This window comes from Eucyclogobius newberryi, unplaced genomic scaffold (genome assembly GCF_026437365.1).
Source record: "Eucyclogobius newberryi isolate DKJ021-1_F unplaced genomic scaffold, fEucNew1.0.hap1 SCAF_7, whole genome shotgun sequence".
In the NCBI taxonomy this organism is placed as follows: Eukaryota; Metazoa; Chordata; class Actinopteri; order Gobiiformes; family Gobiidae; genus Eucyclogobius; species Eucyclogobius newberryi.
This window is the reverse complement of record NW_027316389.1, coordinates 13746756-13768600: the sequence shown is the minus strand read 5'-3', so window position 1 is coordinate 13768600 and position 21845 is coordinate 13746756. Positions and strand designations below refer to the sequence as shown.

The 21845-nt window shown below is 41.8% G+C and overlaps 2 protein-coding genes across 3 annotated transcripts; both read left to right on the top strand.

Moving 5' to 3' along the window:
• Window positions 1-1644: 1644 nt before the first annotated feature.
• On the top strand, window positions 1645-6955 carry th (tyrosine hydroxylase). Its single transcript, XM_072435980.1, has 13 exons — window positions 1645-1797; window positions 2036-2239; window positions 2565-2739; window positions 2812-2900; window positions 3011-3078; window positions 3159-3209; window positions 3683-3828; window positions 4021-4156; window positions 5187-5256; window positions 5321-5377; window positions 5478-5573; window positions 5701-5834; window positions 6440-6955. Exons 1-13 carry the CDS (start codon window positions 1714-1716, stop codon window positions 6597-6599), a joined length of 1470 nt encoding a protein of 489 aa, XP_072292081.1. The 5' UTR covers window positions 1645-1713; the 3' UTR covers window positions 6600-6955.
• A 1462-nt stretch (window positions 6956-8417) lies between these two features.
• On the top strand, window positions 8418-15052 carry igf2b (insulin-like growth factor 2b). Of its 2 annotated transcripts, none has more exons than XM_072435574.1 (4): window positions 8418-8661; window positions 9358-9508; window positions 10738-10916; window positions 11878-15052. In XM_072435574.1, exons 1-4 carry the CDS (start codon window positions 8596-8598, stop codon window positions 12115-12117), a joined length of 636 nt encoding a protein of 211 aa, XP_072291675.1. In that variant the 5' UTR covers window positions 8418-8595; the 3' UTR covers window positions 12118-15052. The 2 variants fall into 2 exon arrangements, with proteins under 2 accessions (XP_072291675.1, XP_072291674.1); XM_072435573.1 differs by having other exon boundaries at window positions 10738-10922.
• The last annotated feature ends 6793 nt before the right edge of the window (window positions 15053-21845 follow it).

Here is a 21845-nt window from a genome sequence, read left to right as displayed (position 1 = left end):
TAATAATGAGCCCTGATGAGTCAGCCCAGGGACAGGAGCAGAAAGGCTGGATTTAAAAAGTAGGACTTTGAGTAGGACTCAAGTAGGACTTGGAGACCGGAGCAGAAGATGTACGAGGAAATGAGTTTCAGTTTATGACAAGCACAAGCACAAAATATAATGATTCAGCAATGCACCTTGACATGTAGTGCCTCATTCACTTCTGCAGAGTATAAAATATAATGTGTACAATTCTCATCTATATGTCGAGTTTTACAGGACTAGAGCATTGTACAGTAAACTGAGATCAGACTTTTACAGTTTGCAGCTGTAAAGACCTCAATTTCAGATCAAATGACAAATCTGTGAGAGTCTGTGGGAAGTCATGAAGGACACACACTTCAATATTTGAAGAATAAAGGTAGACTATCTTGTATGGTGTTACAAACGCTGATACAACATTTCTTTAAGGACGAGGCATTTGGAAGATGAAAGATGTCATAATAACATGTTAATTCTTCTAGTTCATGGTTAAAATGTCAGCTTTGCACCTGTTGCTCTGTCTTTGATTTTGTCCCAATTTGTAAAGGTCAACCAAGTACCAGCACTAGGCTTCAGAGATATTCTTTAGTTCTGATCTGCACGGTCTGGAGCAGAACATTGACACAGCAGAGTAAGGCTGTCTTTGCTCATATTCGTTGGCCATTAGCAGCGCAGCAGCCCTCGCCCCGGGCCACAGCCGTGCTCTTTAATATTTCACTTCTGTCTCGTCAGAACAGTCGCACTGGGACCGTTTTGCTTTTTTCTACTCTGTTGTGAGGTTGCAGTGGTGGCAGCAAATGGCCTGAGGTCCACATGTAATCTTTTTACCTCCCTTGACCTGTGGGCACAGTACATCACTTTACAATCATGTTATTCCCACCGTGTTAGCCAAAGCGCTGCAGATAAACCTCCTGTTTGTGGCTGACGTCGAGAGTGTTGTGTCAGATGCCCCTCAGGCAGATCGGCCTTGATTTCCCACATTCAAATCCAATTATGAAGCAGCCGTGCGGATTGGATTGTGCTGATAAAGTGACTTAATCTCCCATAGTTGAGTTTTTCTGCTTTAAACTAAGAGAAAAGGCTCAGGAACAGGTGATATTAAACAAAGTCTCACTTATAGACCGCTGTAAAAGTACAAACAGAGAACATACTGAACAATGTTTAATCTGTACTTAAGACATTTTTTATGTTTTACTTTAACTTTACTACATCTGAGAGCAGGTACCAGCAATTACTCCATTACATTGAAACTGGTCTGAAAGACATAGTACATTTGAAATATCATGTCTCAAGGGTCTCAAGGGTCTCAAGGGTCTCAAGGGGTACGGTTAAAGGCCCATTTATCTACCTCATTGCAATCAATTGTGTTATTAAAGCTTTTGTGTAATGTCCTATATTTTAAGGCAATTATATGTTCCCTAAGAGGAAAGCAGATATTATATTTCCCCTCTAAGGCTAAAAAACAAGTATTAAATAATAACTGTGTAAACATGCACAGACAGCCTGCTGCAGAGGGGACAGAGATGCGGCCACTTCATTGATTTGATCAGAATGAACTTGTTTGACGTCACACGCTAAACAAACGAGCCCATAAAAGGCGCAAATCGGTGCTCGGCTGAAAAAGCGGAGGAGCAGAGCCTCGATTCCTCTGAGGAAACAGGAGGCGCAGGGCGTGAGCATCTTTCCTCTAAAATGCCTCATTCCGGCGGCTCCACGTCCTCCACCAAGAGCGTCCGCAGAGCCGCCTCTGAGCTGGAGAGGGCGGACTCTGTCACGGTGAGGACCACTTTGAAATAAAAAAAAAAAAGTTTTAACTGGAAATTGAATTGATGTGATGATCCTTGAGCCTTAAATTGAGTAAGCTTTCCTGGGTGCACCTGTTGCACACGTGAGCGCTTTCTCTTCTCTTAGTTCAAATCCTTATCAAATTAGGATAATAATTAGCTTGTAAAGGACGATTCCTTCATTCGAGTGGGGCTGAATGCTTTTTTCTTTCTGTCATTTCACGAGGCAGTCGCCAAAGTATCTGAGAAGAAGACAGAGCTTGATTGATGACGCGCGCAAAGAGAGAGAAGCGGCCGCGGCAGCCGCGTCCGCCGCAGAGGCCACGGAGCAGATCGTGTTCGAGGAGGACGACGGGAAAGCGCTGCTCAACGTCTTCTTTACACTCGGTAGAGCCAAGACACCGTTCCTGTCCCGCACCCTCAAAGTGTTCGAGGTAAGACCCCTCTGACACGGCACGGCTCTAAACTACACCTTATTTCCACACGTCAAAGTCTGAAACTGGTTCAGAAATACTAAGAAACTACAACATACGCTGATGTTCCGTAATGTTTTCCACGTGTTAAATTTCAATATCATTTTGCAATATTATGCAAATGTCTGGGGAGAAATGGAAAATATTTTATTTATTTTACCCTTCATAATGTTAACGATTAAAAAAAAAACAAATTTCACCATCAAAAAACGTTTTAGATACAAAAGCAATGTTTACTAAATTGATCATTTTACTTGGTGAAGTCCTGATTGTGTTCCACTTCCAGACGTTTGAGGCAAAGATCCATCACCTCGAGACGCGCCCGTCCCGGAGGCTGAAGGAGAGTCTGGAGGGCCTGGAGTACTTCGTGCGCTGTGAGGTGCACCTTTCAGATGTCAGCACTTTGATAGGCTCTCTCAAGAGGAACGCTGAGGATGTCAAAACCACCAAAGAAGTCAAATGTATGCACATCTTCTATGCAGAAGTTTGTGCTTAACAAATGGTTTATAATATGCTATTTTTGTTTGATTTAGTTCACTGGTTTCCAAAGAAAATAGGAGACCTCGACAAATGTCACCATTTGGTCACCAAATTTGATCCAGATTTAGACCACGATCATCCTGTAAGTTCAAAAAAGCACATGATGTAGTTATGACTTGGTTGTTATGTTGTTAGTGGAACATTTGCCATCAGAAAAATGTGATCAGTGTGTTCTGAATTGGATTTGGACAGGGCTTCACAGACCCAGTGTACAGACAGAGGAGGAAGATGATTGGCGACATCGCTTACAGATACAGGCAGTGAGCATCAACATCGAACAGACTTCCATAAAAACCATGATAAAAGGCTTTTAAAGCTTATGTTGTGTTTCTGTGCCCAGTGGAGAACCCATTCCCAGAGTGGAGTACACAGCCGAGGAGATCGGCACATGGTAAGAGTGTTCTATTAAACATAATTTCATAGTTGGGCTTAATAACAACATTTGAACTATTTAATTATTTTTGTAAAGTTGATACAATGGGAATGTGCCTTTTAAAATGTTAAATGTTTTGAAAATATTTTTAATAATTAATACCTAAACTTTATGGAACAGGGGTATCCTGAGGATTAAGGAGCTCTTTTAAGTGCCAGTTAGACTGCAGTCACAATAGAAGCGTGCTTTATCATTGTTTGTTACACGCTGAATCCGTTTAAATGCCTCATGCGTTCATCCTTCGGTCCTTGTGTCAGAGGCATTATTTTATCCAGTGCTCACTGATGTGTCTTAAGCATTTGCTCCACTGTCGCTGTTCTCACCTGAGCACAACAGACGTCAAATCATTTGGTAGCTGTAGTTTTCCTGTCTCACATGAATAAAACAGGGAGTTTCATATTGTGTTTTCTGGACGATGTTTCTGCTTCAAGGAGAGAAGTTTACTCCACCCTCAGAGACTTGTACACCACTCACGCTTGCAGTGAATATCAGGAAGCCTTCCGTTTGCTGGAGAGAAACTGTGGCTATAGCCCCAACAACATCCCTCAGCTGGAGGACGTGTCCATCTTCATAAAAGGTAAAAGGGCCCATCATTTTATCATACTTTCAAACATGTATATATTGGTAGAAAGAGGATTTTGAGGGTTTTAATACAGAGTTTGACTATATTTGGAATAATGCAAAGGCAAATGATCTTTCTTGATCATCATCTTTCATAAACTCTATTCTCGTGTTCTCTTCTGTGTTTTGTCTTTTGTGCCCCTGGTAGAGCGGACAGGCTTCATCCTGAGGCCAGTGGCAGGTCTGCTCTCAGCCAGAGACTTTTTGGCCAGTTTAGCGTTCAGAGTGTTCCAATGTACTCAGTACATCAGGCACGCCTCCGCTCCCATGCACTCCCCCGAACCGTGAGTGCTGCTCTTTATCTTTTATTGTTTCAAATGATTCTTTCAGACTCAAAACTCAACATTATCAGCTAAGCTATGGATTTAAATGTTGTAAAGAATCATAATATTATTGGAAATTGTATCTGATATAAAACCTCTACAAAAATATAATATTAATACTTTTTACCTGTCAATGTCAATGGGTGAGGATTGTGTTTCATCAAGACTTGATGGTTGCTAAACCCCAAAATTATTTGTAAAAAATTGTTGCGCGTCTTGACAACCACTTTCCGGCCTACTGGTATTTTCCATTTTCCAAACAATTGGCTGGACTCTTTGTGAAGCTGAGGCTCATAGTTTTGGCCTCTGATGTCTGATTTACTTTAACTATTATGTGGGAACCAGTGCTGCACAGAGAAAAGTCAGATTTCCAATCCTGCCTGTTTTTAGTAAATATATGAAGGAGCAAAGCTTGACAATTCCTTTCCCAAAGCTGAGTTGTAGGGATTTGTTATTTTATTTGTGTGTTTGGAGTACAAGAATCCCCTGATTCATCCCAGAAGGTTTGATTTGACTGAAAACAACTGGGTCGTAGCTTACTTTTGAAATGTTACATTTCCAGGGGGGGTAGATATATTTACGATGAAATTCTAAGGCATTTTTAAATTAAAAAAATATCTTGACAAATATACCCTTCCCTGTAATTAAACTATTACGGTACACAGAAATGCTTCCTTTCTCTCTTTGTATGTATCTGATATCCTAACCTACTGACAATAGCAATAAAACCTTGTGTTTCATTAAAAGAACAAAAATGCATGTAAAGATGGAAAAAGTGCATTAAGCTTCAGTCACCCATCGCTCTCATGTCAATATTAAATAACTGAAGACAGAAATGTAATAGGTTATTCATTTAAAGGTTAGTTATTAGTGAATAGTGGGTAGTCAGTGATAATTAGCTAGTTCTATAAGAAAGAACTGTTTGTTGTTGCACCCTGTCTAATCCTCAACACGTCTGTTCTTACCTCAGCCCTTTCTTTCTCCTCCACAGCGATTGTGTCCATGAGCTTCTGGGCCACGTCCCCATGTTGGTCGACCGCACGTTTGCTCAGTTCTCGCAGGTCAGTCCGATCTCATTACGATTTCCATCACATACAATCTTAACGCTGTCTTTTTCCACTCAAGAACCTGGGTCTTGCATCACTAGGAGCTTCTGACGAGGACATTGAAAAGCTGTCCACGGTGAATTTCCACGATTTTTTGTTTCATCTACTTGTTTAACACTTGTTTTGTGCTTAACTACTTTTGTATCTTGTTTTGCTGCGTTGTGTTTCCCTCGCAGCTGTACTGGTTTACTGTGGAGTACGGCTTGTGTAAACAGAACGGCGAGCTGAGAGCGTATGGTGCTGGTCTGTTGTCCTCATATGGCGAGTTAGTGGTAAAGTTTCACCCTGTTCCCTCTCTCAATCTCTGCTTATTGTTAAGGGTTTCCAAAAGGAACATTGATTAAAGCCCTTTGTCTTAATGCGAATCTGTTTTCTTTCACATAAAAAAAAAAAATCCAGCATTCACTTTCGGACGAGCCAGAGAGGAGGGAGTTTGATCCCGAGGCAGCAGCGGTGCAACCTTATCAAGACCAGAACTATCAGCCCGTGTACTTTGTTTCTGAGAGCTTTGCAGATGCTAAAGAGAAATTCAGGTATTTATGCATATTTATGGGAAGGGAGAAGAATGCAAACATAAAACAAAGAGTTAAGGGGTTATGAAAGGACAAGGTCACAGAGCAGACATCCAAACCTTCCGGCCACAAGCGTTTGTAGGTCAGCCAGGAGACTCTTTTTATATTTTTTTACATTTTTTTAATATCCTTGTTTGATCCGGCCTGAACTTCAAATGTGTCTGTACAAAAAAAGTTATGCCATTGAGTGTTCTGACAGTGTTTGGTCTACTGGGACATGCAGCATAGGGATGTTTGTGAAAGCATAGTGGATTATGAAACATTCATGTGGAAATACAAAGCGACGGCGTTACTTATGCACATTCATTACAAGAAAGAGAGCAAGTAACAGCGGTAAGAGGGACACAATAGTGACGTCTCATGCAAAAAGCTTTACGAGCTTTACAAAACTGGATCTGAACCGGCCAAACGAGTTCAAGTTACATTTTTCACATAGAATAAACAAAAGCGCAAATGTCACGTTATATAAAGTCAAACGCAGCTTCCCCAAGTCCAAAAACAACAGGACATGAACCGTGACTTCGCCTTATGAGAACATCTAAGTGTGTTTTTCTTTTCAAATCCAGGGCCTATGTAACTGGAATCAAGCGTCCCTTTGCAGTGAGATATGATCCGTTCACAAGCAGCGTGGAGGTCTTGGACAACCCCTACAAGATTCAAGGAGGCCTGGACTGTCTCAAGGATGACCTGAAGACGCTCACGGATGCCTTGAGTGTGCTCTCATGATGAGGCTGTGACCCTAACATGGGGTCATTGTGTGTCACCAGTGTAGTCTCTATGTGCTGTTATAATGTTGTGGCTGGTTTTGGCCTGTAACATGCGAAGAAGGTCATTGTGAACTTGGAAATGCAGTGTTGGCAAATATTTACAAAGATTATTTCTGAAAAGCAACAGAATCAAACGTGATGAGTTTATGTGCAAATGTATGATGTTGTATTTCTTAAAAAGGGAAAACAATATAGGCTAATATAAAAGAAGTGTATATGGATGAATGTCATGTGTATCTTGACTGTCACCTCCAAATATTCAGCTTTGGTTCCAATGTGTCATGGCGTATGTGAGTATAATAATAATAAAAAAAACAACAACAGGTTTATTATTGTGTATTTGAAGACCCAACAGATAACACCAGGCTTTTATCCGTCTGTTTAATTGCATAAGTCAGCCACAAGAGGGGGCTCGCGCGTGTTGTGTCTCAGGTGAGTCACAATGAGGTCATCATAAAACAACAATAAATGTCTTTGTTTTCTTCCTATTTGAATGGGCTATGTCTTATCCAAAAAAGGTGGAAAGTAATGTCATAAACCTTTGAAATGTTGTGAAATTAAATAAGGTCTAAATAAACTGCGAGGTGATTGATGGCAATACAGGATATAACATTAGTACATTAAAAGTACAAACGAATGATCTAAAGTTGAAAAACAGACCCCACTATTTTACTTGATTAAATTGTATTTATGCTTTTTAAAAATATAGAACAACAAAAACAAACATAAAACAAAAACCTCACTATTTTACAGTATGGTTGGTTGCTTTGGATGCTGCTGGAGCAAACTTGAGTTAAACACGGCCATGTGTGAGGAATAAATCAAGATTAATCCAGCATTAAATCTGGTCCAAACTAGAACTAACCTTGAAGACTATACCAAAAGAAAAAGACGTCTTGTGTTCATTCTAGGCCATTCAATTTTGAGCTCAAAAACTGTATCTCAGAGTTTGCGTTTCCACTGAGAGTCACTAGATGTCAGTGTGCGTCTGAGGACATGTCCAGACTTACCACTTGGGTTTTCAAAAGTGAAACGTTACCATTAACAAGTACATTTGCACTTTTTAAATGAACGTGTTAAACATTTAAATATGCTTATGGGAAAACTTTGCCCTGATGAAGGCCAAGGGTCAGAACGTGTTGGCACCAATTTATCATAAGAACGTTTTTACTGGCGACTACTATTTGGCCACATAATAAAAATAAAATTACACCAATAATAATAATTAATAATAATAATGGTTGTTATAATTGTTATTATTATTTGTATGTATTATTATATGTGTATTATTATTATTATTTTCATTAATATCATCATCATCGTCATCATTATTATCATATTATTATCATCACCATTATTATTACTATGTTATTATAGAATTCTGCTTTTCTCCCGGCATCACCTAAAGATGACATCATTGCGTCCTCTCCCAGGGGCATAGGAGAATGACCTGGTGCACACATCCTTCCTCACCTGAGTCCCAGCTCGCATCACTTTCCTCTTGGTGCGTGCCTTAATGACATCTATAGAGTCTGTGTGTAAACATAGTGATTGGTTACTGTTCGTAAACGTGGAAAATGCCTATATGGAATAGTTCCATATGCGGTGACGCTATCACCTTTTCCTTTTTGCTTATTCCCCCCTCAAAGCACTTTTCCACGAAACGTTTCGGGACAACCCCCCCCCTAACCCTAACCCCCCCACCCCCTTGCCCTGTCCGTGGAAGGGGAGGAGCAAGGGGGAGGACAGTGGGAGTCAAGGGGCGTGTTTGCTATAAAATACAAAACCCTCAGAAGTTTTGCCTGTCGCCTGGCTTGGGACAGCTTCTCACACATCATCTCTATAGTCTCACTAAAACTGGGAAACTTACTCACCTGCCACTTCTCCGACCCAACCGCCCCCGCCGCCTCACAACAACAAGAGCATCAGCACCGCTTGTGACTACTGCCACTGACATGGAAACGCCGCAAACGCACGGACTTTGCCACACCTGCAGAAGAGCGGAGCGCACCAGAATGAGGGTAAGTTCTCTTCTCAATGTCAGGACGTCCAAGTGCGTTACGGGGACAGGGACATGTCACGTTGCGGCGTTGCATTACAGCGTCAGGCGCGTAGAAAGTCTTTTTTTTTTCTATGCACAATCAGCACTCTTATGTTCATGCATTTGAGAAGTTTGACATGTCTCTTTGGCTTTGACAGTCGTGGCAGTCTCTGGGAGAGTCCGGCCACAGAGTCACAGCTAAAGGACTTTTGGAGATATTGGTGCGCCTCTTGTCCGGGCGCTGCGCGCACTGCAAACAGCTGGTGTTTGTGCCGGCAGATAGAGGGCGGTAGTTCTGAGGGTCACTGAGCTCAATAACAGGGTGAGCAAGGGGAAAATATATGCTGAGTCTGGGCTTTCAACATAGTTAACTATCGAGCAGCCGCTGGTCTTGCAACTTCTGAGGAGGGAGTTGTGTAAGCGCGCTTAAAACGAGAAAGAGAGGCTTTTTCCTTTTTCTTCAGAACCAGCGCGTATCAGGTGCTATAATAACAATAGAGAGGAATGCGTGTTTGGCATCTTTATCGCGCGACATAAGGTGTTTTTTGAGTTAGTAGGTCAGTATTATCTAAAGAGCATTTAATCACTTTTGAATGCGCTGGAGGATGCCTTGAAATGCAACTTTTTTTCTGCCGATTTTGCTTCACGGTGCAATGTGTGTGTTTTTTGCCTGCAGGTCAAGAAGATGTCTTCATCCAGTCGCGCGCTGCTGTTTGCGTTGGCCCTGGCGCTGTACGTAGTGGAAATGGCCTCGGCCGAGACGCTGTGTGGGGGAGAACTGGTGGATGCGCTGCAGTTCGTCTGTGAAGACAGGGGCTTCTATTTCAGTAAGTTTCAAATGCGCTGCTTCAAGAGTGCATCACCATTTATTCATCCCCAGAGTTCATCTCTCCTCACATCTGTTTGGAGAGCTGACAATTTGTGTCATGCGTTTGGAGATTTTAGCCAGCTGAGACTCCAGAGCCAGGCTTTCTGTGCTGAGTGTGCGCATTCTAGCCCCACAGCCCAGAGGATAGTCTCCTTGCATATGAAAGGGCCGGCAAGTTGTGAAGGCACACAAGACACAATGGGCTGCTTGTTTACCAGTAAAGTAATAGCACCCCAAGAGGCATACCACCTCAGCACCACTGTTCCCAGGCCCCACAGTGATGAGTCTGGAGGGGGCTCCTAAATGCATCAGCTCTGATCATGGCCGACTACATGTTATTGGAACTCTTGTCATGTGAACGTGGCAGCTTTTAATCCTAACACTTTGAACTTAGTCTCATGCGCCACTTCATCACTCCCATATATTCTTACAACTGAGTCATTACTACTGACTGACAGCCTCTTTGTGTCCTGCTAAACCCCTGAACTTCCCTCCAATCACAATGATCATTATCCAATTTGGTCCAACAAATCGCCTTCCTATGCCCCCTCCCTCCCCTGATCCCCCAGATCTCGCCTTCTCTTATGTTCCTCTTCCTGCAATCTAATCTTGGCTGGCCTCTCTGGAGACTCTCCTAACATTGTGTGCGGCGCTGGACTTCAAACAAGGCTCTTTATTGATCGCGGATAATGTTCCCCCGTGCAACATGCTAACACTCCTCCACTCCCTCTTTGTATTTTTTTCTCCACCTTTTCTCTCACTGTCTTTGTTTGGTGTGCTGGTCTTCTTCAGCCTCACACCCTGCAGGCCTCCCTCGCTGCCACTGATCCCTTTCTTCTGGACCTCTCGTGTGCCCCTCCCCTCTGCTCCTCTCTTCCCCTCATCCTCTTTATCTGTGCTGACTTGAAAAAGCACAAGGTCACACTCGAGTTTCCATTTTATGTTTGAACTCACCTACATGCCCTGTCTTTCCCGTCTAGCCGACTTTACAGTGGATGTTTACGCTTTCATTCACTTATTGAAGTCCTAATCAGATTAGCCCATGCAAACAAAAAGATTTGTATCAGTTGGTCATAGATTTTTGTTTATCCTCTTTATTCGGACTATGATTGACAAACTAATCCTGAGAAAAACAACCTAGATCCATGTTAATTGTTGTGTTGACTGACATCTCACTCTTGTCCACAGGTCGGCCCATGAATAGATTTAATAACCGGCGCGGGCAGAGCCGGGGGATCGTAGAGGAGTGCTGTTTCCGTAGCTGTGATCTGGCCCTGTTGGAACAGTACTGTGCCAAACCCGCCAAGTCAGAGAGGGATGTGTCTGCCACCTCTCTGGTTATACCCATGATGCCCCCACTAAAACAGGTACAGGTACGTTCATCAGCAAGCGCACCACTATGGGAAAAGAGCACACTCTGCCCCCCAGCTAGTGTTACACCCCTATGTCCCGATGCTGAATGCACGCAAACACACGTTTTTTCTCGCCAAAGGGTCAATAGTAAGCACTTCTTACATAAATGCTGATGATTGTGGAAAAAATGACAAAGCAGTGTCATTTTTCTGCTGGTCCACAACAAAACACTGTGTTCTGAGTGTCACGGAACATGTACTCTTAACTTGTTCTTATGCCATACTCTTAAGGCCAGATCCACATTCTGCACGATTTGCTTAACTGTCAAAGATTCCAAATGTGAATATGCAAAAAATATTTAATGCAATAGTTTAGAAGCTAGTCATAAACAGTGTGTGTGCCAGGGACTAAGTCAGGACATGTTCCTAGTTGCAGTGGGAAGGAGACTAGATGGGTACAAGCTGCTCCCAGGCCAGCTGTTCTCTGGCTATTGAGCAGGCCTGAGCTCAATGAGGGGGATAAACACTCTTCAAGTGGCAGCACCAAAACAACCATTCACATGGAGCACTGACTACTTGCGCATTCCATCCAGCTTTGCCACTATCAGTGCTGCAAGAGCAGCTCTAAGCTCTCAACGCATGACAACATTAAAATGTGTTTATTTTGGTTGACGAGGCTGTCCATTTGGATATATAGGAGCCAGGTGACTGGTCATCCCTTTGATTGTGTGTTAAAGAGGCTTAAGTATGCAGCTGTTGACATCATCACTCACCCAGAAAAGCCAAAACAAGGCCAAGTCAATGTTATTCTGCTCAGTACTCGTAAGATTCCCATTTGACTGCCCCAAAAATGGCAAACAAATAAGGCATGTCCCATTTGCGCCCAAAATTCACAGAGTATCTTATCTCAGCAAATTAACTCACTCCCTCTTTTCCTTCTTTCTTCTATGGTGTTGTTGCCTGTACGCCACAATAGGAAGTTCCACGGAAGCAGCATGTGACCACCAAGTATTCCAAATACGAGATGTGGCAGAAGAAGGCAGCCCAGCGGCTCCGGAGAGGAGTCCCCGGGATCCTGCGGGCCCGGAAGTTTCGGAGGCAGGCGGAGAAGATCAAGGCTCAGGAGCAGGCCATCTTCCACAGGCCTCTGATCAGCCTGCCCAGCAAACTGCCTCCAGTCTCGCTCACCACGGACAACTATGTCAGCCACAAATGAGCCCGCTGCTAGCCCTTTGCACAGACAAGAGTTGGATGGAGGAAAAAAGACTAAGGGATTATAGCTTTGTCTCTGACGTCATTTCTGTGGCAGTCCTCTTTGACCTCCCCTGCCCTGTCCGAACCCACCATCCCTCCCCCTGCTCTCATCCAATACTGTTTCGAGACCCCGCACCCCAATGCACAGACTTCACATTCTTCCTGTCTCAACTCTTTCGGCTCCCCCCCTCCCCTCTTTAGTCATTCACACAAAAGGCACAACCACAAGTGATGGACAAAAAGTTCACAGTTTGACTAAATGCAATTCAGGTGGATTCTTGAGGAACGCCGAAAAGGGAAGGGAGAAACCCGATGAAAGAGATCAATGGTCTGCGCATGTTAAAAGGACACATAGTGGACTATTTTTTTGGTCCGGCTGTGTCGAGAGGACACACAGCGGACTGTTTTTTGGCCTTGTGGAAGACAACTGAAAATGAAGTGCAGATTGCATGAGATAATCCATTCCACATTCCTGAGGCAAAAAGAAACCCCCTCATAGTTCTTCTTCTTCATAGTTTGCACCTCTACCTATAAAGGGACTTCCACACTGTAAGGAATTATTTTGTAAAATTAGATTCCTGCTCCAGCACCTTTTGATCACAAACAAAAAGCAGAGAGAAGAGTCTGCAAAATTGCACATTGCCACGGATTACGTCAAAGTAAAGAAAAAATGGCACTATTTTTTTATGAACAATGGACATGTAGCTTAAATAATGTCATGGTGCTAGCTTTGGGAAACAGACTCAAAGAAGAGGATGAAGCACGATTTTTTTCGTTGAATGAATATTAATGCTTTCCGTTTTAAGGAAAGTGTGACTTTTAAACAAATTAGAGGAAAACAAAAGGATATGGGGGAGCTCCCGGCAGTGGCAATGTCAAGGGGGAGTGTGACGTTGGACAGGCGCAGTGGGCTGTCTTGAGTGGCTGCTCTGAGTATGGAGGGGGACTCAGCCGGGCTCTGTCCCCCCGGCCCCACAGGCTGCTGGACACGGGGCACAGTGCGGGGACATACGAGACTCCATGGACAGCCCGGATTGGGACACTACTTCTGGGACAGTACTGCCTGGTTGCCATGGCTCCGTGGACTGCTTGGAAAAGGAAATAACATGGCAATGGATGGAGAATGAGTGGGATAATAATAAATTTATTTTATTTTTGTCTTTATTTTCTGTTTTCTTTCATATCAATGTATCAGATGGAAAAAAAGGATACACCCAGTCAGTTTCTGGTACAGTGACATTCCTGTTTTTCAGTTAGGCATTTTTGTTTTGTTATTATGGTTATTGTTATTTTACAGTTTTAAAAGAAAGGCACAAAATCTTGATTCAAAGGGAAAAAACAGCAATAATGTCAACTAACATTTTATTTTTTATTGTATATCAGTAGTATTCACATGCTTTTGCCTGAAAACAAATACTTGAATATATATATATATATATATATATATATATATATATATATATATATATATATATATATATATATACATATATATATATATAAAATATATATAAAATATGTATAGATATACAATTAGTTTCCAGGGACATTGTGTTATTTTCCTTTAGTCTGAGCTGTACCTTGCGTAATGAGCCGCCAAGCTTTTTTGTTTGTTTGTTGAAATACAAATAAGGGCACTGTATAAAGGCATTATTTATTTTGTTATAAAGTATATTTGAAAAAAATTGTCCAAATAATATACGTAGCACTGATGCTCAACTGACGGATTTATTTTATATGATCGCTGTTCCAATTGGAGTTGTAAGGCTTTTTTGTAGATGCTTTGTACCAAAAATAATGTCTTTTCATTTCCTCTTCTTTTTTGTTTGCCATAGATACATTAAATTAATATTTGAACAGCAGCTTCGTCAGGTCTGCTTAGGCATGTCATGTCACAAAAATAGGCACATACTTAGAACAAGATGGTCTGCATGGACTTCCAGAAGCCAGTCAGGGCGCTCACCCTTAAGTGACTTTACAATGGAAGGAATATCTGCTCATTGATTGTACTCATCCCACTATGTTTTAAAGCCACTTTAGTATTTATGGCAGGAGAATGATCAGTCCTACATTAAATTGTGTTGTTTTATACCATTTACTGTTCTGACCTAAGGAAGCTTTCAGATGTAATTCTGGGGCTGTTGTCCACAAATACCCGTTGAAAGATAATGTCCTTATATTTGCATCGTGAAACATGGCGAGGGTGGGATTGTTTCACTGCCATTTGCTTCTCGTTATATTATCCTATAATATTGCTCCATCCATTATGCATTTGATGAAGGGCTATCTCGCTGAACCTCTCCTGAAGCACTCAGGAACAACGATCGTGTGTGCTCTGTCATTGGCCGAGCCGGGATCTTGCTGTGTGGATGTGGGGAGGGCAGTTGAGCCACAATGATACAGCTCTTTATGAAAACAAAAACCACTAAAGGCCATGTAGATTATTATTTCTTATGTCATGCCCACCTGTCACAAAGCCACCACTCTGATCTGAACCCAGCATCTCAAGACTGCGTCCTGTCTTCAATTATATTCTGCTTCAGTTGTGCAACAAAGCAGGCAGTGCAATTACTATTTTTATTATTATGTTAATATTATTATATTTTCTATTTTATTGGACATTTTCCTGCTAGGACTGCATTCATCCACTATTGTAAAGATCAAACGGTCACTCTAGTGTTCTTATGAATGGCGTGTATGACAACCACTTCTCTTTTCGCTGAATATGAAGATTTGCGATACCTTGCCAAGCAAACGGCAAACTGTTTCTGTGTCAGTAGCTCGTTCAGCCTGTGTGTATTTTATTAATTTAACCTCTGCACGCTAAAAACGTCCGAAATGCACAATTCATGTACTTTCATTTTTAATATCAATAAAAAAACATTTTATCAAACAGATATTGTCTATGAGGCCTTGTTTTCCACCGTGTACATTTGTACTCAATGCTTATGTCTTTTTGAGATTTCAATTATGTTCCCTGTAAATGATTTATTGCAGCTTAAGAATCTCCAGCTGCTTTCACCAGCCTGTACTCAGCCCCCCTTCCCTCTTTTCTCTCCTCCATCGCTGCTGTCTCAGTCTGTCTTGGTCTGTCTACTTCCTGCTTTCTGATAGTGCAGAGTGCAAAGCGTAGCACTCAAAAGTAGGCACGCTGCAAACTCCCTTTTAATCCTTTTCCGAGGCCTGACCTGTTCTCTTTCCCGACACGCCCTTCCTTCCATCGCCAGTGGTCCGCTAACTGAGGCAAGCTTCCACTCCACGGCTAACTTTAGCAACCATCGTGTCTCAAATTATCAGATGTCCCAAACAGGCGCACGCTTTCTTATTGTTGACATGCATGCATATAGCCTAGCCACCCATGGGAATGTCTGTTACTGGGTAGAATTCCAGAATGAGAGCGTTTCCGTAGAGTTTGAGACGGTGGTGAGTTACAATACACCACACGCCTGAATAGCTGTACTAGCTCCATGTTTTATTCTCTCCCTATGACTGCCGAGGTTCTGTTTGGACTCATAAATTGCTCAATGAAATCACCTTTGACTGTCTTGATATAACTCCAACGCCTTGTTTCGAAGTGTGCCAGGCCGCTCTCAATGGAATGAAAGATCAAAGAACGCTGAAAGAACTTTGTCTGTCAAATTCCAGTTTTTGGCGCAACGTTAAAGGTAGCGCATGTTCAGACACGTGGTTCATCAAACATAGCTCGCTTATAATTGATTACCGTCATTGCCAAACTTCTGCTTCTTGTCAGTTCCAGTTTGACTCTCATCAATCGAACTCCACTCCTGCCGGGACACGTTCTCGCCTTTCACAGTCGAACTTGATTGTCTGATGCAAACACAGTGCAATAAAAGCAACACCTGTAGGTAACGTCAACCTGCCGCAGACCCATCCCAGATAACTGCTGAACCCGCGGGACGCTCTTTATCTGTGGGTGGCACATCACCCCCATCCCGACATCAGAACCTGCCAAAGAGCACACACTGGAGTTAGTTGTGGTTGGCTGGATGCACGGGATGCATGTAAGGCCAGGGCAAGTATTGAGGCAGCGGGTTTGGCAGGCCCAGCGTGACCACACAGGCCAATTAAGACAGGCCCTCTCATCTCCACTTTCTTTCACTCCGAGCGCTGTCCTCCTCTCATCTCTCCATCTCCATTGATCTGTCCCTTGTAGTCCCTCGCTCGCCAGGCTCATCCTCACAAAGCAAGCTCACACATTCCTCCTCTCCTCTTTGCTTCTCTAATTGCCGGAGACTGAAAAGAGATGGCAGGGCGAATGAGATTGGTAGACGGAGAGAAAGGGGGTCATACCACAGAACCTCTAGGACACACTGTACTGTTCTTCTGGACTAGCATCAGCTCCTATTTGCGAGGCCCATCAAGCGGTAATTAACAAAAACATAACCTTTTGGCGTACAGACGTCACAATGAGTAAAGTAAGCAGCAGTGCAGTGTTACATGTCGGCGTGGCCTTGAGGTGCTCACAGGGAATTGTCTTTGCTTTTTGGAATTGTCAATTATGTAACTGAGCTGTGACACGCAAACCGAAACGGTGAAGTGGATGGTTATGCAAAACGAATCCCTGTGTTGTCTTTTTCGGTTACTTGTTCATACAAACACTCGAAACAAGTTATGATAAAAATGATAAAGAAACTATTTGTTGTTGAATCTGTATCTATCTGAATCTATCTGTTGAATTCCTGTTGTAAAGTCTCATCTTGCTCAAAAACAAAAAAATCTATGTCTGCCCTAACATGTCTTATATAGAGACCTTTTAAAAACACAAAGTACATAAACAAAAGATATTCTAAATTAAACAACCTGGAGGCAAAAGTGAAGCAGAACATACTGTGATTTCAATGGAGAAACCACAGAATATCACTTTTGGCAAAAAAAATCACAATTTTGTCAAAGTAAAACCCTCAGATTGACAGTGAGCCTGGTTAAAACACTTGTACTATTGGATATTACGGCATTTGTGTATTTACTAAAAGGAGATTATGACACAGAGCATTTTGTTTAAAGGCAAAATCTTGATTTTTAGGTTTTACTGGACAAATGCGTACAGAAAGGTTAAAGCCACAATAGTTCTTCATTTTATACACAGATATACTACGCACTTTACTACAAATACAATTTTAAAGCTAGAATATTTTATATTCTCCATCCTTTGTAGTAGAAAATACATTTCTACCCTGGGAATTCAAATGTGTTGTGTATTTATTTGATGATTAATATTCAAAATCATACTGTTTATAATGTCATCATTGAAAGTGTATTACTGTTTAATTCATTTTGCCTCCAATCAACTCCATTGTAGAATTGTGAACATTCTGATGACGTTTCCAGGGGTCTATGAGGCTGTATTATACATAATACCACACCTATGGGCAAAATGTGCCAAAATACACAAGTTTCTGGCTTCCGAATGCTTCAAGAATTCACACACTAAAATGCAAACGTAAGATAGAAAACAACAAACCACTAAACACAGGGTTTGCTCTCTTTGTGAGCCTTTACTAATTTGAAGCATTGTCTTTGCCCTTTATAAGCTTACAAATAGCAGAAAGAGCGGAGCAATCCTCCAGTGACGGACCATGTGGGGCGGCTATACTGTGCCATGGCCAAACATGCAAAATGATCCGGTTAAACCATACAGAATCATAACAAAGGGGGAAGTGGTTTCAACTGTGGTCACTGGGTCGCTGCATGACAATTTCCTTTTACTGGAAAACAAGGGGTCACAGCTTCACGCTCCAATGTGCTCCGTGTGTGGCTCCGAGTCTGAGCTAAACTTCTGCAGGGCTTGAGTTACTCGCTGAGGTCAAGCTGGCTTTAAGGGCCCACATGAGAACAATGCACAAATCTTATGGCTATCACAAGAAAGCTTTTATGAAATGATGGCCAACGTGTTAAGTTTAATTGAGGGTGTTGGAGGAAGAGTGTACTGGGTGGTAATAACAGTTAAAACCTAATGCTGCACTTAATTAACAAACAGGTCAGCATCTTGTAACAATTAGGATTTGGAAGTATGGGACTCTAACATTATCCAGGTGGGTTCTTACCGCGCTCTCAGGGCATTCATCATAGTTGCACGTCAGTGTCACTATGTGGAGGTCACTGGGGCACTACCTGGGCCCACACACAGACCCACTCTGCTGCCAGGCTCGGGACAAGAGGGGAGCAAACACTGCAAACATATACATCATATATGACAATACAATAGAATGGAATATTTTGGTATTGTACCTAAAAATTAAATCAAAAATAAGAACGTTTGATGCCAGCGCAGTATAATATAATACATTTTTTTAAAAGATGCCATATATGTGGCCATATTTGCATCATTTATTGCATTACCACTTGTCATGTTATGTTATGCTTTACCTAAAACTTTAAAACACTAACTTTAAAACACAACCTTCTGTATGTACATGTACACGTCTGAGTTGTTTTAACTTATCAACCAAACTGTACACTTTATTGCCCAATGAAATGTTGTTATTGTAACTCACTGTCTTCCCTTATGATAACATATCTTGATAAGTTATGCAATATTTTTGTTCTCATTGTTTCAAGGTAGGTTAACTCATCTTTTGAAGGCAGAAACTGAACAGAAACCTTTACTTCAAATCACGATACATTAATGAGGTACAACAACTAAAGGACCTAGAACAAAACTACAACCAAACAAATATACTGTACACTTAACTAGTCACATGCTTCAATATACTGTATGTCGGAGTAAGGGGTGCAGAACTGATCACCAAAAGTCTCAGGGTACACGACTGTACCACGCCATAGACCAGGATCCCGCAATCCATCGTCTTGTCGCTATAAGACACGATAAGCTGTCCTATAAGATGTCACCTCACTCCTCGCTATTTTCAAAACAATCTGACGCCGCACGATTCCTCGAAGCCCCACGATTCCTCTCGCTCCGGAGACAGAATAAAGCTGCAGCACAATATCCCAGGACACTCCCCACTGTGTTTGAACAACATATAATTATAGATCAGGATGGAGAGCCCATTCTGAGGGGAAAATAGCAATCTCTCTTAATTACAAGGCAGCCCGTGATCCATACCTATCCGTCACTTGACAATATTATTTCAGCGGTAAACAAAGCGGGTCCTGTGTGATGACTTAGCACATTCTCAGAGAGGCTGAATAACTCCACTGTACCGTACGAGCCACACGGGGAGCCTTGCAGATGTGATTATGTGCTTTTGAATGACAAGTGTTGAAGTTTTGTGCAACAGTTGAGCGCGAGCCAGGCCGTGTGTCCAGCTGTCCCGCTCTGGGCCTTAGTCTCGGTAAACAGTGGCTCCTCTCTTCCCCTTCAGCACTTGAACGTTGGCGTTATCTTTTGCTCATAAACAAGATAAGCTCCATTTCTTAGGCCTCTGCCAGGGCTGTGGGGTTACCAAGTTCTTCCTGTCTCTCCTCTCCTAGGCCCCTTTTTGCAGATGGTTTTCACCCTTTGTGCGGCGCAAGCATTTTTGGGGTTTTAATCGAACAAAATATCCCTCTAATTCTACGTCTGGGGTCGAGACGTGAAGGTTGTCAGGTCTCTGTTGTCGTGTTGTGAAGGCAGTTAGTCGTGTGTGTGTGCTGGAATGTTACTATCACATACCCCAGTTGGGCTAATTACAATTTTTTTGTCCTACGTTTTCACAACAAATCAGTCTTTCGAAGAGGCGCAAAGCAATAGAAAATGTCCTTGTTACGACACGCATACACCTACGCAAAACCGCCGCAGATGAGAGCAAATATTTGAGAGTAAACGGCTCGAGAAGGACATTGCAACCATGCCATTTGGCGAGCTGAAACCTTTGTCTTGTTACCAGTCGCCATGGAAGTTGGCAGCAGTGGTTGTGTCAATCTCATTCTCATGCCTGGAGGATGGGACCTGTTGATCTGCCTACGCTTGACTGTTATGAAAAGTGTTACAAAGAGGCATTCAGACCAGATAAAAGCTTGTAAGTAGTGAATGGTATCAGCTTCGATATTATACAAAAATATCCAAGGAATATTATGTACCTTGCTACTTTTACCGTTTATGGTTTTATTGTTTTATTAGGATCCCCATATGCTCCCCGGCTATGGGGTTCTAATAAAAAAAAAAAAAAAAAAACATGTTTTCAAGCATGACAAATTACTGTTGACCAAGAGCGCTTTCATTTCTGTTTCTGTGGTTTTGGTCTGGATGTTCCTGCTCCATCTGAGGATTGAACCATGGACATACTGGCCTTCACTCCTTTCTCCAATCCTTTTTTGACTGTAACAATGAGTTCAGACTATTTCGCCTTAAACTGTAACATATTTACTGTAAACCAAATCAAACGTCTACCGTAGTAACCATTGAGATATATGGTCATTTCCTTGGGTTAGGTCTGGAGAGCTTCACATCATGAGCTTTATATTTGGTTTGGCTTTTTATTTTCTGTTCTTTGATGCTTATGATAATGGACATGGACTGCAGGTGTAAATTAACTGGAACAAACGTACTTCATTTTAAAGCTGGGGTACATCACTTTTTTTGGGTAGTATTTTGTAAAAGTAATAGTTGTGACTAAAATCAGACCACTGTACGCTGTCTGCAAGTTTTTTTTAATGTCCTACCAAGCCAGAAGTACCCCACTTCACTTTTACTTTACTATCTGAAAAAAGCTCTGCACAAGGCTGAAGATGAATACATGTGAATATAAATCTTGTGCCAAAGGGTTTGTGAGATCTTGAGATGAGAAAATGTGTGAATATTAGATAAGTCAATGTTTTTATGTGTTTTTGATAAATCAACAAATCAACAAATACACATAGTCTGACTTTGGAATAGTCAGATTATATTGTATAGTCAATTCTTTTGTATGGGCTTCATATCTGGCTTTTCTCCAGGAGCTAATTAAACAAATACAAACAACATACGTGGATGAACACATACATGTATTTACATATGCACAACACAAAGGCGGACTGATATTTAAACGAAACAGCTTGCTAGCATTTAATTCACAGGGGCCTGCTAATGATGGGTGGCACTATGATGTTGTGAATGCTCCAAAAGAACTGGCATTAGTTCTGGGGCCAATTCAGCCGCCAACAGCAGAGGGCTAAACTGTTTCTTTGTTTGTTTTTTTCCCCTGTTTTTTTTTTTTTTTCTTTGGAAGGCGCCAAGCAATTAATAGTGCGCCTATGGGAGTCTAGTAAATGTTGCAGTGGTGCTAAACGTGTACAGCAAAGCACAAAATGATGGGAAACAATATGATAACGTGACACCACTTCTAATACACTCACCACTTTGTAAGCATTTTTAAAAATGTACTTATTTTTTTAGGGTAGTTCTATGAAAACAATTTTCCTCCAGTTGAGAACAATTGAATCGACAAAATCTCAAAAGATCTGAAGCAGTCCAGCCATGTTCCATACGTCAGCCGTGTGCAGAGGCAGGGAAATAAATCATTAATGGTGTTGTTATAACTTTACAAGCAACAGAATTTTCTGTACTACAAAAATGTGACAATAAACAAAGGGTTTGTGGCTAAAGCATGCCTGTAAAACCCACGGCACTCAAATGTGAACGTCTGTTCATGGCTGTTATCTGTTATCATATATGGTCATTCTTAAACAAAGAAGATTTTTTTTAATTAAAGTTTTTTTTAATACATTTTAGGAAAGTATTTTTATGCC